This window comes from Microcaecilia unicolor, chromosome 2, assembly GCF_901765095.1.
Source record: "Microcaecilia unicolor chromosome 2, aMicUni1.1, whole genome shotgun sequence".
NCBI classification, from domain to species: domain Eukaryota; kingdom Metazoa; phylum Chordata; class Amphibia; order Gymnophiona; family Siphonopidae; genus Microcaecilia; species Microcaecilia unicolor.
This window is the reverse complement of record NC_044032.1, coordinates 476,414,467-476,429,389: the sequence shown is the minus strand read 5'-3', so window position 1 is coordinate 476,429,389 and position 14,923 is coordinate 476,414,467. Positions and strand designations below refer to the sequence as shown.

Here is a 14,923-nt window from a genome sequence, read left to right as displayed (position 1 = left end):
TGGCTGTGAGATAGATGGGGTTTTTTTTTGGATGTTAGGAGCAGCACATCCCAATTCTGACTTGGATGACCTTTTGAAAGTGCCGTTCCATGGTACATGTACTTTTAAAAGTTATGGGAATAGGAGACATTCCTCTGGATCTAAATCTCAGGGAAGGAAAACAAAGTGCATATGGTCAATTTACAACAGGATACATACTACAGTATTCTGTCCCACTGCCTGCATAGCATTTGCAAACACACAGATACTACTTCCACATGATAATTTTCAAGGAGAAGCCATATCAATAGCCCTGCTCAAAGGCTTTCGTAAGCTGTGTGTGTTTTAAGAACCAGTGTACTTTGTTCTCTTAGGTGGTAATTTACTAACAGTTTTATTTTGTGCTAGCATCATAAACATGCTTTAATTGCCACAGGAGCTATTGTATAAAAAGTGAGTCTCCTGTACACATGTCATGAAGCACATGGGGGGGGGGGGCTGCCGCTTTTGTGATGGTTTCTTGGCAGACTATTAGTGGGGTGGGCTGCTATTGCTTTCCCCAGTCATCTTTATCCCTGAACTAAGTCCAGGTACTCATTTACTGACTGAAAGTGGATGGATAGCTGAACTGAGAGATATCATAGTGCAAGATCTGAACTCAGGTTATGGGCACAATAGACAAGCAACTTACCAATCTCACCACAAAGCCTCATTGTGGGGGGAAATGTTTATACTGCCCACAGAGTTTCAAAGGCTGTGAGAACTTTTAACTCATGGATTTGGGACTCATTTTCAGAGTGACACGCATGTATTACCACTTTAAAAACTGTGCAAGGAAAACGTATTCAGAGACACAGGCACCTCTTTTTCCGGAAGTTTCAACCCCTGCCCTCACCCTGTTTCTGGAAACACCTTCACTGAATGCAGTAAGGGCTTCTTTTACCAAGCTGCGATAAAAGAGACCCTGCGCTAGCAGCAGGGGCTGTTTTTGCTGTGCAATGCGGCCCTTTTTACAGCAGTAAGTAAAATGTCTGAAAAAAGAAATGGCCGTACAGATTTCACTTACTGCGTGGCCATGTAGGGGGGAGGAAGCACTTACCGCTAGCCATTGAGGTGGCAGTAAGGGCTCCCGCACTAACTGGGTAGCGCTGCTCGATTACCACTGGGTTAGCGCCTGTAGAAATATTTTTCAAATATTTTTGCTAGCGCTAGAAATGTCACACACTGAGGGTGGAATTACCACCGGCCACTGGGCTGCCAGTAGCTCCAGACTGGCGTACCACTGCTTTGTAAGAGGGGCCCCTTAGTGCATACATTTTCCCCATACAGAGACTTTATAAAGAGCTCATTTCTGTGGGTACAACATTATTTTAACTGCAGGAAAGACTCTGCAAACTCCCTTCTCTATTTCCAGTTCTCTAAGGTACCTCTGGCTTTATGAAATCAGTAGGAAGCACCAGAAGAAGGGTATGGTCATGTCAAGAGATCATGCATCCCTGAAGCAGAACATGATTTTTCTTCTTTTTATGATGCAAATGATTTTGTTTTTAAAGATAAAACATAATATTTGATTTGTTCAGACCTATTTGGTTAAAATCGGAGAATAATCCAGACACAGAGAGATTTCTACAAATTGTATTTTATTGTACACATTTTACACAGTAAAAAGTATAGGAGTGCTCAAACAGGCCTAAACCCTTTTGCTGATCCTTTTGTAGATGATGTCTCCGACTGTCAGGGTCTGAAAACAGAAGGGTAGACATTTTATCATTCTGGTACTGTAGATCTGTATTACATAGCACATGTTTACCGAAAGCCACCCTATGTATTCCAGCTAATTTTTGAGCAGAGAATTGTGATTATTTGGATATGCAGAAATAAGGGTCAACAACCATGCTGTAGGTGATGCCTTTTTATTGGACTAAGGAGGGAACTATCAATGTGGGCTGCTGTTAAGACAGGTTATTTTACTGTTAACCCGGCTTATTATTTCATTGATGAACTTGTGTTAAAATGGCACAAGTTAGTGGTAAAATAACCTGTCTTAACAGTAGCCCACATTGATAACCCCCCACTCAAATTTATCTTTATAATCTTTCAAGAGTTCTACTCCCTTGAGTAGGTACAAATCCATCTAGGTCAGTGATTCCCAAACCTGTCCTGGATGAACACTTAGCCAGTCAGGTTTTCAAGATATCCACAATGAATATTCACAAGAAAGACCTGAATGCACTGGAGGAGGTGTATGGAAATCGCTCTCATCAATATTCATATATTATTTTAATTTGGAGGCAGAGATGGAATATATCTCTTTCCATGGTTCTTCTTCAGCTCCATGCACTCATAGCTAATTCACAGAATGTTTGTCCATGGTGTTGCACGACTATTGCAGCATGCTTGAATGGTTGGTAAGACTAATTATACACCACTGTTTTGAACTCAGTCCTCAGGACACACCCAGCCAGTTGAATTTCCAGGATATTCACAATGAATATTTAAGGAAGGTGGTGCAAGGAAATCAGTCTCATGCATACTCATTGTGGATATCCTGAAAACTCAACTAGCTGGTTGCATCCCATGGACTGGGTTGAGAACCCCTGTAATACACTAATGCAGTGGTTCTCAATCCAGTCCTTGGAACACATCTAGCTAGTCAGGTTTTCAGGATACCACTATGAAAATGCATGAGAGAGAGAGTTGCATACAAATTTATCTCGTACGTATTTAATGTGGATATCCTGAAAACCTTACTTTCTGGGTGTGTTCTGAGGACTGGGTTGAGAGCCACTGCACTAATGGGATATCTGAAGGGAATTTAGAAAGAGCAGTGCTACGTACAGGAAATGAAATGTGCTGCTTTGTATCCAAAGTACCCAGACTATATTTGCTACACATTGGTACTGTAGCTGAATCTATGTGAAGTATTCTATTTTTAGAACAGGGGGCTGAGACCCAGTGAAACGGTGGTTCAAATCCCACATCTTTTAGTGACACGCCTTATGACCTTATGTAAAGTCACTTCAATCATCATTCCCTCAGGAATAGCTTAGATCCTTGGCCTTCACTCCCAGTCCTTGAGGGCCTCCAACGGGTCAGGTTTTCAGGATATCACTAATGAATATGCACGAGAGAGCTTTGCATTCAATGGAGGTAGTAGGCATACAAATCTCTCTCATGTATATTCATTAGGGGTATCCTGAAAACCTGACCTACTGCAGCCCTTGAGGCCTAGGAACAGAGACCAAAGACTTACCTGAACCCACTAGGGCAGGGACATAACTTGTGTACTTGTTTGTAAGTACCTTGAGCAAGGATTTAGAAATGGCCAGTAATTACATCTTAAATCCAAGTCCAAATCCAAATAGAATGTTGGTAGCTAATTATGTGAAATGATAATTCCAATGAAACATCTAGAATGTATATAGAGGGTGTTAATCAGCCCGTGAGAGGCAGCCCGCCTAAGAGTCGCAGATATTCAATGCCGGGCTGTTTCCAGTGACCAATATTGAATATCTGGATTTTTTTGGGCCGGTTGAAACTCAATCGGCTATGTCTATACTCAGCACTGGCTGGTTATGGTTATAGCGGCCAAAAATAGGACTGCTATTTAAGCGGTCCGAATTGACTTCTATACTTAGCCGGTCAGCGCTGAATATTGTCGGTTGTCACGCGATATATCTGGTTATCTTTTCAGCACTACCCGACAATATTCAGCAGAGTTAACTGGTTATCTTGCATGGAATTTTAGCGGTTTAAATGCTATTAACCGGTTAGCGGCTGTTTCTGGCTGGTTAAATAGTGTTGAATATTAGCTGGATAGTTATTAGTTCATGCACTGTACAGTGGAATTATAAATGTTCTGTTTGCAGATAGTTTAAGTAATGGTCACTTCTAAGCTAACACAACTTGTTTACACTGGATTTACATTGTGGAGGTTCTGCTTCCATGTTGCTGCAATATATGAATTAGTACTCGCAAAAGGAAACTGGTATCTACAGTTGTAAATCTCAATTAGGTAATTCCATTTCTCATTTAGAGGGTATTGACTAAAGGTTAGCAGCAGATAATGCACAATAAAACGTTAGCACAAACTAATAATGACCCTTTTAATTTCTGAAGTTAGTGCCTGCTCTTGTGCATGAAGTGCTGGATATCTGTATAAATTTATGTACAAACACATGTGTACTTGGTAATTAGAAAATGTTTTCTATAATAAATGTTCTAAAGCTTGATCTAATACCAATGCACTTGAAATGTCCAGTAACATTGCTTATCCTTCTATTAATCTAACTGCATGGTATTTAGATTGTGAGCTCTTTGAGCAGGGACTGTCTTTCATGTATGGTGTACAGCGCTGCGTATGCCTTGTAGTGCTATAGAAGTGATAAGTAGTAGTAGTAGTATTCTAATTAAGGTATACAAGATCATATGGATTGCCTTGCTGACAGTTGTACAAGCAACTCTGAACCATCTCAGCATCTGGAATCTAACAATGACCAGCCTATCTCTGAATGCCCATTTCAGACTTTCCACATAATGCCTACAGTCCTTCCTAATAAAATGTCCATAGCCCTTTTTTGGTCTCTCTTATCCTTTTCCCTATTTCTTCTTACACTGTTCCTTCTATCCTAATTCATGTAATTGTAATTGTAAAATAACTGGTCTGGCTTTAGCTTTATCAGTACATTGTAAGCCACTTTGAGTCTGCATTACTGTGGAAAAAAGTGGGATATAAATGTATAAATAAAAAAATAAAATAAAATATACTTACATTAATGAGCGTGTCTCCTGCTAATTCAGTGACTGACTTGACTGCTTTCAGATTCACAACCAGCTTGTTGTCACCTTCCAAATGAACAATTGTCTAAAAGAAAGATGAAGGGGAAAAAGAAAAGAAAGGTAAACAGCAGCATAATTAAAATGCAGAGCAACATCTAAGTCTGAAACTGTGTTTCATTATAACATGCAAGAATCTGGGTTCACTTCAGCCTGAATCTTTTTGTTCCTAGTTGTTTTAGGGCTCCTTTTTGATTTCCATTGAGATAGGAGGAGGGGAGTGCAGCAGGCTTTGATCCTGGCAACCTGGGTTCAATTCCCACTACAGCTCCTTGTGATCTTGGGCAAGTCACCTAAGCCCAGGTACAAAAACTTATTGTGAGCCTTCTAGGGACAGAGAAGGTACCTGCAAATAATGTGTACAGCACTGTCTAGTCTAGAGCACTATAGAAATGATTATTAGTAGTAGATTTGGGGCTTTTGATCTGGGGACAGTGGCCAAAACACAGATGCAGAGTTCTTGATCCACTTATTTCTAGTTTACACAACAACATCTGTGGATCTGCTTCACATCAGTTTTGAACCACTGGGGGGGGGGGGGGGGGATTTTGTACCTGGGGCAATAGAGGGTTAATTAAGTGACTTGCCCAGAGCCACAAGGAGCTGCAGTGGGGATTGAACCCAGTTCCCCAGGCCACTGTACTAACCACTAGGCTAAAGTATTGGCATTCAAAGTAAAAAAACAAATGAACAACAAATCCTCTGTACATATTTATGTTTAAATCTGTTTATTAAGGTCAATGGTAAGTATAACAAAAATAGAGAAAAACAAGAACTTTTCTTTTAAACCACAAACTCAGGTTCATATGAATGACTGCGGCATCCCAGGCCTGTAACTCTGCACTTGAGGTTACAATCCTTTTGCATCTTCTGGACCAGAAGAAGTTTCCAGGTCGATCAAAGGAGCTGTAGTTTTTACATGTTTCTTTCCTGGATGCATTCACTAAGCTGGCCAGTAAGATGGTGAGTTTAAAAGGGGTAGTGATTTTACTAATTGTGTTAGGCCACCCACTCTTTCTAAAAATTGTGAAGGTTTATGGTTTGTGGTTTATTTGAGATTTAATATGCCACCCTTAATGCCAAGTACATCAGAGCGGTGTACAATTAAAATACAAGTTAAAAGTATAGACAGAAAGGAGCACCATAAGTATTCAGTAAAGGATAGGCCCACAGAAAAGTTAGAAATCAGATTCAAAATATTAATTAACTAAACAAAAAAAAAAAAATACAATAAAATAAAATAGATTCAATTTATATGATCAACTCTAACCCCCCTGTTTACTAAGTCGCACTAGCGGCTGCTGTGCACTGTTCACTTTGAATGGGCTGTGTCGGCATTGTCATGTGGCAGCCACTAGCATGGCTTTGTAAACAGGGGGTAAGTCTGTTCCTGACTTTCTGCATTAGATCCGAGCATCTTTTAGCGCAGGAATTGCAGCATATATTGCATACCAGTGAATATATTTGGAAATCTGTGTGACCCCTGATGAAGGTTTTCCAAAACCTGGTCAGGATGGGTCTTGTTTCCATTAAATGATTTGGAAGAACTCTTGGTGTTTCGTCCTGTCTTGGATCACTGCTGCTGTTTTGTTGTCTTTTTATTTGTTTAAATCATTTATATTTTGCCTGTCACTAAGGGCCCTGTTTACTAAGCCACACTGTAGGCGCGCTACCATTTTCAGTGAGCACTAAAAATGCTAGCACACCTTAGTAAATAGGGCCCAAAGTGCTGCTGCAGAAATTCTTAATCTCTAACTCTTCCCACAGAATCTACCCCCGTGTTTCCACAGAAAATGGGGGATGCACTTACTATAAATTTTGCTATAAGGGGATTTGTGGGGAAGGCCCACTATAAATAGGACATTTTGATTACTTGACTCCTGCAAACTGTTTTGAATGGATTTCCTACCTTGACCTTCTCTCCTGTCAGGGTTTCTATCTCTGCTTCCTCCCCGATGGTAAACTCATTAGATAGAACTTTGCTGCCAGTTGTCACAGTAACCTTGAAGGTTTTGCCATTCTGCTCAATTTCAGAGATGCTTTTCAAGTCTTTTCCCTTCTCGATCAGATCATCAGGCAGACCTGGTGAGGAAAAAAAAAAAAAAGGAAGATGAAGAATGGCCATCCACTGCCATGCTTGCCCCGTTAACTCTTTCTCATCAGGATCTTGCAGTGTGTGCTACAGCAGGAGTGTAACCAGAGCAGTTGATGAAAGTTAAGCATGGACTGAACTGAAATGTCCTGATGGCATGAAATTTAGGGGGCCTTTTAGTAAAGTGATGTAAAATCTGGGTTTATCATATTGTAACATGGGACTTAAAAGCTTAGATTAACACAGCAATTTACAGACTTTTTTTTCCTATTTGCAGGTCCCGCACTAATGTTCCCATTATTTATTTATGTAGATTTTGCTCACACCTTTTTCAGTAGTAGCTCAAGGTGAGTTACATTCAGGTATGTTGGATATTTCTCTGTCCCAGGAGGGCTCACAATCTAAGCTTGTACCTGAGGCAATGGAGGGTTAAGTGACTGGCCCAAGATCACAAGGAATAGCAGTGGGATTTGAACCGACCACCTCTGGATTGCAAGACTGATGCTCTAACTACTAGGCCACTCCTCCACTTGGTATTTGCTGAAAGTTAACAAGGAAGCACTTAGCACTTCCTATTTAGGAGGCACTAATTGCTCCCTGTTAACTCTGCATTATTAAGAATATACCAATCTGGTAAAATGAAACCAGAAACCACCTACCCAATGATTCCAAAAAAACTAGTGGTGTCCTTATTATATAACTTATAACAGGCTTTATGAAAAGAAAAACTTTTTAAAGGACTTAAAAAAATATAAATAACCCCTTATTAATCAATAATCTCCCTAGTAGGGTTCAGCCCCCTTCCCCCCACAGGAAAAAGTGAAGAATTGCAAATCAGCATATTAAAAATATCCAATCAACTCCACATTGCCATAATAATTGCGTATTTCTTGCTCCAACCAGTTTTACCCTTCACAGGTTTCTTCAGAGAGCAGAAAGATGTCGCAAGCTGTAACAGCCCCCACCTCTCAGACTGGGATGTGCGTATACTATCCACAAGCTAAAAAATAAAAATGTATTTTTTGGCACAGGGGGCATGCATGGTGGGGCGGAGAGTGTGTGTGTCCTGCGCTAATCATTAGTGCAGCTACACTGCCATGTGCTCACCGATTAGCATGTCATTAGCAGGTGGGCCCTTACCGTGTGCAAAACGAGTGGCAGTAAGGGGCTACATGCTAATGGCAAAATTAATACAACAAATTGGAAATTTGGCCATTTTACCCCTGCAATAAAAATGGCCTTAGTGTGCGGGGAAAGACCTGCATAGGGGTGCACTAAAAGCCATACTGGGTCAGAACAATAGTCCATCTAGCCCAGTATCCTGTTTTCCAAACAGTGGCCAAGCCGGGTCACAAGTACCTGGCAGAAACCCAATTAGCAGCAACATTCCATGCTACCAATCCCAGGGCAAGCAGTTGCTTCCCCATGTCTGTCTCAATAGCAGATTATGGACTTTTCCTCCAGGAATTTGTCCAAACCTTTTTAAACCCAGGTACGCTGGGGTGTTTTTTTTTTTACCACAGTTTGGTGAAAGAGCCCCATTATGAGGTAGATTGTAAAAATGACACCAAAAATATGGGTGCTATAATAGCAACTGCATGCAATATTGCTGTTATAGAATAGCGTAAGTCGGCATGCACACGGCTAACTTTAGGTGTGAGCACTTACACCATGTCAAAGGCTTCTTTAAATGCTGGTGCCTAGAGCCAGCAGTCATGCGCATGATAGTATTCAATAATGTAGGTGCGCAACTGCAAGACATGCCCTGACCTGCGTACAACGTGGTGCGACGTCAGACTTTGAAGATCTCGGCAGCTGGCGGGGGTTGGGGTCCCCCGCCAGCTGAAGAATTATTTTTAAAAGCAGGCGGAAGCGGACCTCGGCTGGCGGGGGTTGGGGTCCCCCGCCAGCAAAGGTAAACAACGTCAGCGGGGGAGGGTTGGTGGAGGGAGGGGGCCAGGGCGAAATCTGGGGGGGGGCCCAGGCCCCTGTGGCCCCACGCAGATACGCCCCTGCCATGTGGTAAGCAAACCACTTGCCACGCAGCCATTTCAAGGTGGGAACACTTATCACCACCCATTGAGATGGCAGTAAGGGCTCCTGTGCTAACCCAGCAGTAACCGGGCAGCATACCGCCAGTTAAGCACCAGCACTACAAAAATAGAAAATATTTTTGTAGCACTGAAAATGGTGCATGCTGGGGGTGGGAAGTATCGCCAGGTTCTTGCAGCAGCCTGGCGGTAGTTCCGGATTGGCACACAGCAAGCCTGTTGCCGCACACCAACCGTTTAGTAAAAGGGCCCCTAGGTTTCTTATGGGGCAGACTGGATGGACCGTACAGGTCTTTCTCTGCCGTCATCTACTATGTTACTACGTTACTATGTTTATAGACTACTGTCTGAGTGCAGTTACATATGCAACTACAAATTAACGCCAATTAACACCATTTAAGGGCTATTATTGGTACTCAAGGTCAACTGGGACCTAATTTACGTTTCTTTTACTAAGGTGCACTAGTGTGGTTAGTGTGGTGGTAACCCGGCAGTAATCAGGCATCTCCATGCACTGACCGGTTACCACCGGGTTACCATGGGAGCCTTTTCCGCCACATCAGTGGATGGCGGTAAGAGCTCCCCTCCGCAAGGCCACACGGTAAGAGTTCTTACCACATGGTCATTTTCTTTTGGGGGCTTTTTACCTACCACAGGGTCCTTTTTCCCACAGCTTGGTAAAAGGACTCCTTAGCATACGCTAACGACTAGTGTGGCAGTAAATGATAAGATACCCATAGGAATATGGTGGGCTTCTTATCATTTAGCGCACTCTAATCATTAGCACACCCTAAATCCATTAACATACCTTAGTAAAAGGACCCCTCAACTCTTAAATTAGATGCATAACTGGGGCTATTCTATAACTTGTGCACCAAAATGGGCAGGCTAGTCGGAAATTTGGGCTCGTAATGTTATAGAATCTGGGGCTAGGCAGCTTTCTGTACCAAAGAAGGAAAATGTTCACATATGCTTGTTTTCACAATTATTCAACTATCCATAATGGGGGGTGGGGGGTAATGTTATAAACCTTTTTGCATATGTAAAGCACATTTTGCACATTAAAGACACTTACCCCCCTGTTTACTAAGCCGCGTTAGTGGCTACAATGTGTTAATGCTGACACAGCCCATTCACTTTGAATGGGCTGTGTCGGCATTGCCACGCAGCTTAGTAAACAAGGGGCTTATAAAATTACACACAGGTATATATTAGGAATTTGCATTCATTAGCATATATTCAATTTGGGCACCTAAGAAATGCATGAAAATATATATTATTATTATTAGCATTTGTATAGCGCTACCAGACGCATGCAGCGCTGAACACCTGATACAAAGAGACAGTCCCTGCTCTAAAGAGCTTACAATCTAAATAATACAGACAGACAAGACAGTTACGGGTGAGGGAAGTAATGGGTGAGAAGGAAGGAAGGGACAAGGGGAGGGCAATTGAGTAGTGGCTAGGAGCTAAAAAGCAGCAGTGAAAAGGTGGGTTTTCAGCATAGATTTGAAAACACGTAGAGATGGAGCAAGACTTATAGGTCCAGGAAGTCTATTCCAGGCATAAGTTGCCATGAGGGAAAAGGAACAAAGTCTGGAGTTAGCAGTGGAGGAGAAGGGGGACGACAAGAGAGATTTGTCCAGTGAGCGGAGTTCACGGGGAGGAATGTAGGGAGAGATGTGAGTGGAGAGGTAATGGGGGGCTTTAGAGTGGATGCATAAAAAATGCCAGTATGCATGCAATGTGCACATTAAAAATAAATATGTGAAATGAACCTTAAAAATGCCTGAAAATCAGAAAAAATTCAGAAAATCTGAAAACAAAAACTGACTTTTTTTTTCTTTAAGAATGCACATCCAAAGTAGGTGCAGTCAAAGAGTTCAATGTGCACATAGGGATTTCTGGGGCATAGTTTGAGTGGACCGGATGCAGAGTTGCTATGTAGTTATGAAATGCGAATATATGCGTTGCATACACACACACAATCCCTTTTTCGAAGTGGATGTAAATTTACTGTATGAGAGCATTTTCATGCTGCTGGGGTCACTGTATGATCCTATTTCATATAGATAAAAAGGTGGTGCTGTTGATTTTAGAAAATAGGTGCCTTTTAGGATTTATACATAAGAGCCCTGTTATAAAATTAGCCCCAATATGACAAATGCACGTGTTACTAATATTGCCTTGAAAGATAATATTGGTGCCATGGCTTATGTTCTAAATGTATAGTATTCTGCATAATTCAGCTATGAAGACCTCAAGTTTACTTACCTATGGCTTTCATGAAAGGCTCAAAGTTTTCCTGGGACTGAAGTTCATACTTCCCAGCGAAACCCATCTTGGAGATGCTCTGTGTGCAGCTAGCAGGAGAGAAGGTGCCTGGGCTCTCTCCTCATGCCTGGTTTTATGGGGGCCGCTTTGCTGCATGATGTAATTCTTTTATGGCCCTGTTCAAATATTAACGTAGTACTTGAGCAATAGTGTGTGACAAATCACTAGATGAAAGATGCTATATCTTCCCAGTTTGCAAGATAAGAAGGTGCTAAGGAGCTGTGTGTAAAATTCAGACCTTTACCTTATATACTAGCAAGCGCTGTTTGCTTTTCAAGTCATATTTGCTTAGCCAGCTGGTTCCATCATTTCCTTCTAGCCTTTAGCCACATTCACCCAAAATTGTCTTTAGGTATTTGAAAGGACAATTTTCAAAGTCATTCTACTACCTAAATAAAACAGCAGCTAGCCAACAGCCCACACTTTATGCATGATTGTACCTGTATTACTTGAAGCGTTTCTAAAGTAGAGATTAAAACAGCAGACATATTTTTGTATTTTAAAAGTATGCATGTTACTTTGGTCAGATAAAATACCTACAGGCTACAGGTAAAAGAGGTGCAAAATCCTGCCAGTATGGTTTCCTTCTGCACTTTACAAAGAGCAGTTACTAATACAAATCTCGGTGGTGACTCAACTGCAACCCTACCTCTTAGGGGGATGTGTGTCTCTCCAGCATGAACAGTGTGCCTCTGTGTGTTGCCCTTCTGTAGAACTTGGCCCTTCTTGACTCAGCTCCAAAGCCGTTCTACCATGTCCTTTTCTTTCCAGGAACAGCTGCACCCTTTTCCTTCTGGATATTCTGAAGCTCTCTTTAGTTATTCAACATCTTAAAATCTCTGAGCAGCTCTGTAGCACGGCAACTTAAACTGCCCTTTTAACACTTCCTTCAGTGCTGGTTCTGGTTCTCTTAAGCTGTATTGGAGCACAATGGCCTAAACTTCCCTTGTCATTGTAGCTATGTGGGTTCAAAGGCTGGGTTAGCCTAGGAACCTTACTTCTCCCTTGGGGTACAATTGCTGTTGGAGTGAAAGGCAGCTAACTGAGTTTAGCATTTATGCCAGTTCCAAGTTTCCTTCAAGAGATGCCTTCTATCCACATTACCTCAGTGATTCAGAAAATCCTCCCCTAATCTGGAAAATGTGAATGGCACAAAATGACATAATACAATCCTTTAGCAGAGCCACAAGAGGTCTCTGTCATCTGAGCAAGGCAGAACCTTCCGGGTCTCTACATTTGTGAAGAATTTAGAACATTATGGCAAAGGCTATACTATCTAGCAATAATGCTGGACTTGATGAAGACTTTATCAGATGATTTATTCATTCCCCTATATGCATGTACAATTCATGGCAAGTCCACTAGTTATTAGCAGGCCACTTCAGCCTTAATGACACCTTTCCTTTCCTCTCCCAGGCATTTTTTATCCTATAGGGCTGATGATGAGTGGAATATACTGGACAGCAAGTTCCACAATGCATTGGCATTGCAAATTCATAATCAGGAATTGGCAAACTTTTTCCCCAGAATCTGGTAACATGATTATTTACCTTTAGAGCTTACATAGAAATATAGAAAAATGATGGCAGGTGAAGACCATGTGGCCTATTCAGTCTGCCCATCCATACTGACAGCAAGCTCTACAATTCCTTCCTCTTTCCTTAGATCAGGTTCTTGTGTCAGGACTGATTGGACTCGGAGTCATTTCTGACAGGTGCAGGTCTGGTTAGACTTAAGGGCCCTTTTACCAAATGGTGGTAAAAGGTGACCCTCGGTGGCATCCGTATATGGGATTGCTGCGCATCGATGTCACCTTTTACTACAGCTGGTAAAAGTGGCTTTTTCTTAAGGAGGCAGTAAATGGCCATGCGGTAATTAAAAAATTGCTTGCGGCTATTTACTGCTGGAGCCCTTACCGGGCTCCGTTGGTAACCCGGCAATAATCGAGCAGTGCCATTACTGCCAGGCACACCCCTGGTGCTAAAAAATAATTATTTTCTAGCATCGGAAATGTCATGTGGGAGATCCAGAACTACAGCTGGGCTCTTGGGTGAGCCTGGCGGTAGCGCCGATTCACCACACTTAGTTTCCATTATTGGCTAAAACCAATGGCGGCCATCTCTAACGCCGGCAATCTCTAAGGGCGGCCCAAATGTTGAGATTTGGCTGGCCCCGACCGTATTATCGAAACGAAAGATGGCTAGCCATCTTGTTTCGATAATACAGTCGGGTACGCCGCTTTACAGGGCCATCATTAGAGATGGCCGCCCTTATAGATGGCCGCCTCCATTCGATTATGCCCCTCCATGTCATTTACATACATTTTCATTTTGTTTGTTTCTTTATTAAATTTTTTACATTTCAAGATCAATATTAGTAAACATTATTGGGAAAGAGTATGCAATCTGTGAAGGGTGCTCATCATTTCCCAAAAGTGCGCCATCTATCAGAAGAGTGTGCACTATTTACAACACAGGAAGAAACCTAAAATTTCTCATAACAAATGCCAATTTTTATTCCTTTCCTCCTGCATGTTCTAAAAATTCTTGTGAGTATCTTCTGAATCTGAGAAACTACCAGTACGTTTATTCTACTTAAAAAGGTGTCGGTACTCAAATGCCAGACCATCCTTCAGGGATGGGGGTGATCACTGAGGGACCCACCCCACAATAGCCAGGTCCCCTGCAAACAGTCACAAAATCTATGACAAGGCAGAATTGGTGTGTAGAACCTGAGCTCTTTCAGTAAAACTTGGGGTCCTTGGGTCAATTTTAGCAGACAATGGAAAAGGTGCCGGTACTCAGTACCCCCAGGTACCCCCACAAAAAAAGCCCTGGAAACTACACAGAGGTTTGAACTGTCCCATTTCACATTCTCATACTGTGCCCTGGGAACTTGGCATTTACTTCACACTAACATTTGTAAATGAGCAACATGAGTAAGCCTTTAGTAAATAAGACAGAGTTTCCATTCCAGTTAACTTAGGGCTACCGATTAGGGATGCACTGAATGCGAAGAAGCCCATTCAATTCCCATGGGCTTCTTCGCGTTCAGCACACGCTAATCGGTAGCATTGCTTTGTAAAAGGAGCCCTTAAATGGAACGGATCAATGGTGTAGAACAGGGCAATGTGAATCATTTTTTTACTCTTTGAAAAAGTACAAAGACTAGGAGGCACTCAATGAAGTTACACGGTAATACTTTTTAAACGGAGGAAATATTTTTTTCACTCAATGAGTAGTTAAGCTCTGGAACTTGTTGGCAGAGGATGTCTGATGTGGTAATGGTGGTTAGCATATCTGGGTTTAAAAAAGGTTTGGACAAATTCCTGGAGGAAAAGTCTATAATGTGCTATTCAGATAGGTATGGGGAAGCAACTGCTTGCCCTGGGATTGGTAGCATGGAATAGTGCTACTAATCGGGTTTCTGATGGGTACTTGTAACCTGGATAGGTCACTTTTGGAGGCAGGATACTGGGCTCAATGGACCATTGGTCTGATCTAGTATGGCATATTCTTGTGTAATAACAGAAAAAAAAGGATCGATTAAATACAGTGGGGGAAATAAGTATTTGATCCCTTGCTGATTTTGTAAGTTTGCCCACTGACAAAGACATGAGCAGCCCATAATT

The 14,923-nt window shown here is 41.9% G+C and overlaps 1 protein-coding gene across 1 annotated transcript; it reads right to left on the bottom strand.

The window, feature by feature from the left end:
- Positions 1–1,615: 1,615 nt before the first annotated feature.
- Positions 1,616–11,366, bottom strand: LOC115462573 (fatty acid-binding protein 1, liver-like). Its single transcript, XM_030192568.1, has 4 exons — positions 11,233–11,366; positions 6,725–6,897; positions 4,751–4,843; positions 1,616–1,720 (listed from the first exon to the last, which is right to left on the bottom strand). The coding sequence occupies exons 1-4, from the start codon at positions 11,297–11,299 to the stop codon at positions 1,670–1,672; spliced, it is 384 nt and encodes a 127-aa protein (XP_030048428.1). The 5' UTR covers positions 11,300–11,366; the 3' UTR covers positions 1,616–1,669.
- Positions 11,367–14,923: the final 3,557 nt, after the last annotated feature.

Bases quoted from the DNA above. Each gene is read 5' to 3' on its own strand.
- LOC115462573 (XM_030192568.1), bottom strand. From the start codon at position 11,299: ATGGGTTTCGCTGGGAAGTATGAACTTCAGTCCCAGGAAAACTTTGAG. The intron at 6,898-11,232 runs GTAAGTAAACTT...TTTCCTCACCAG, and splicing joins GCCTTTCATGAAAGCCATAG to GTCTGCCTGATGATCTGATC. The intron at 4,844-6,724 runs GTAGGAAATCCA...TCTTTCTTTTAG, and splicing joins TGACAGGAGAGAAGGTCAAG to ACAATTGTTCATTTGGAAGG.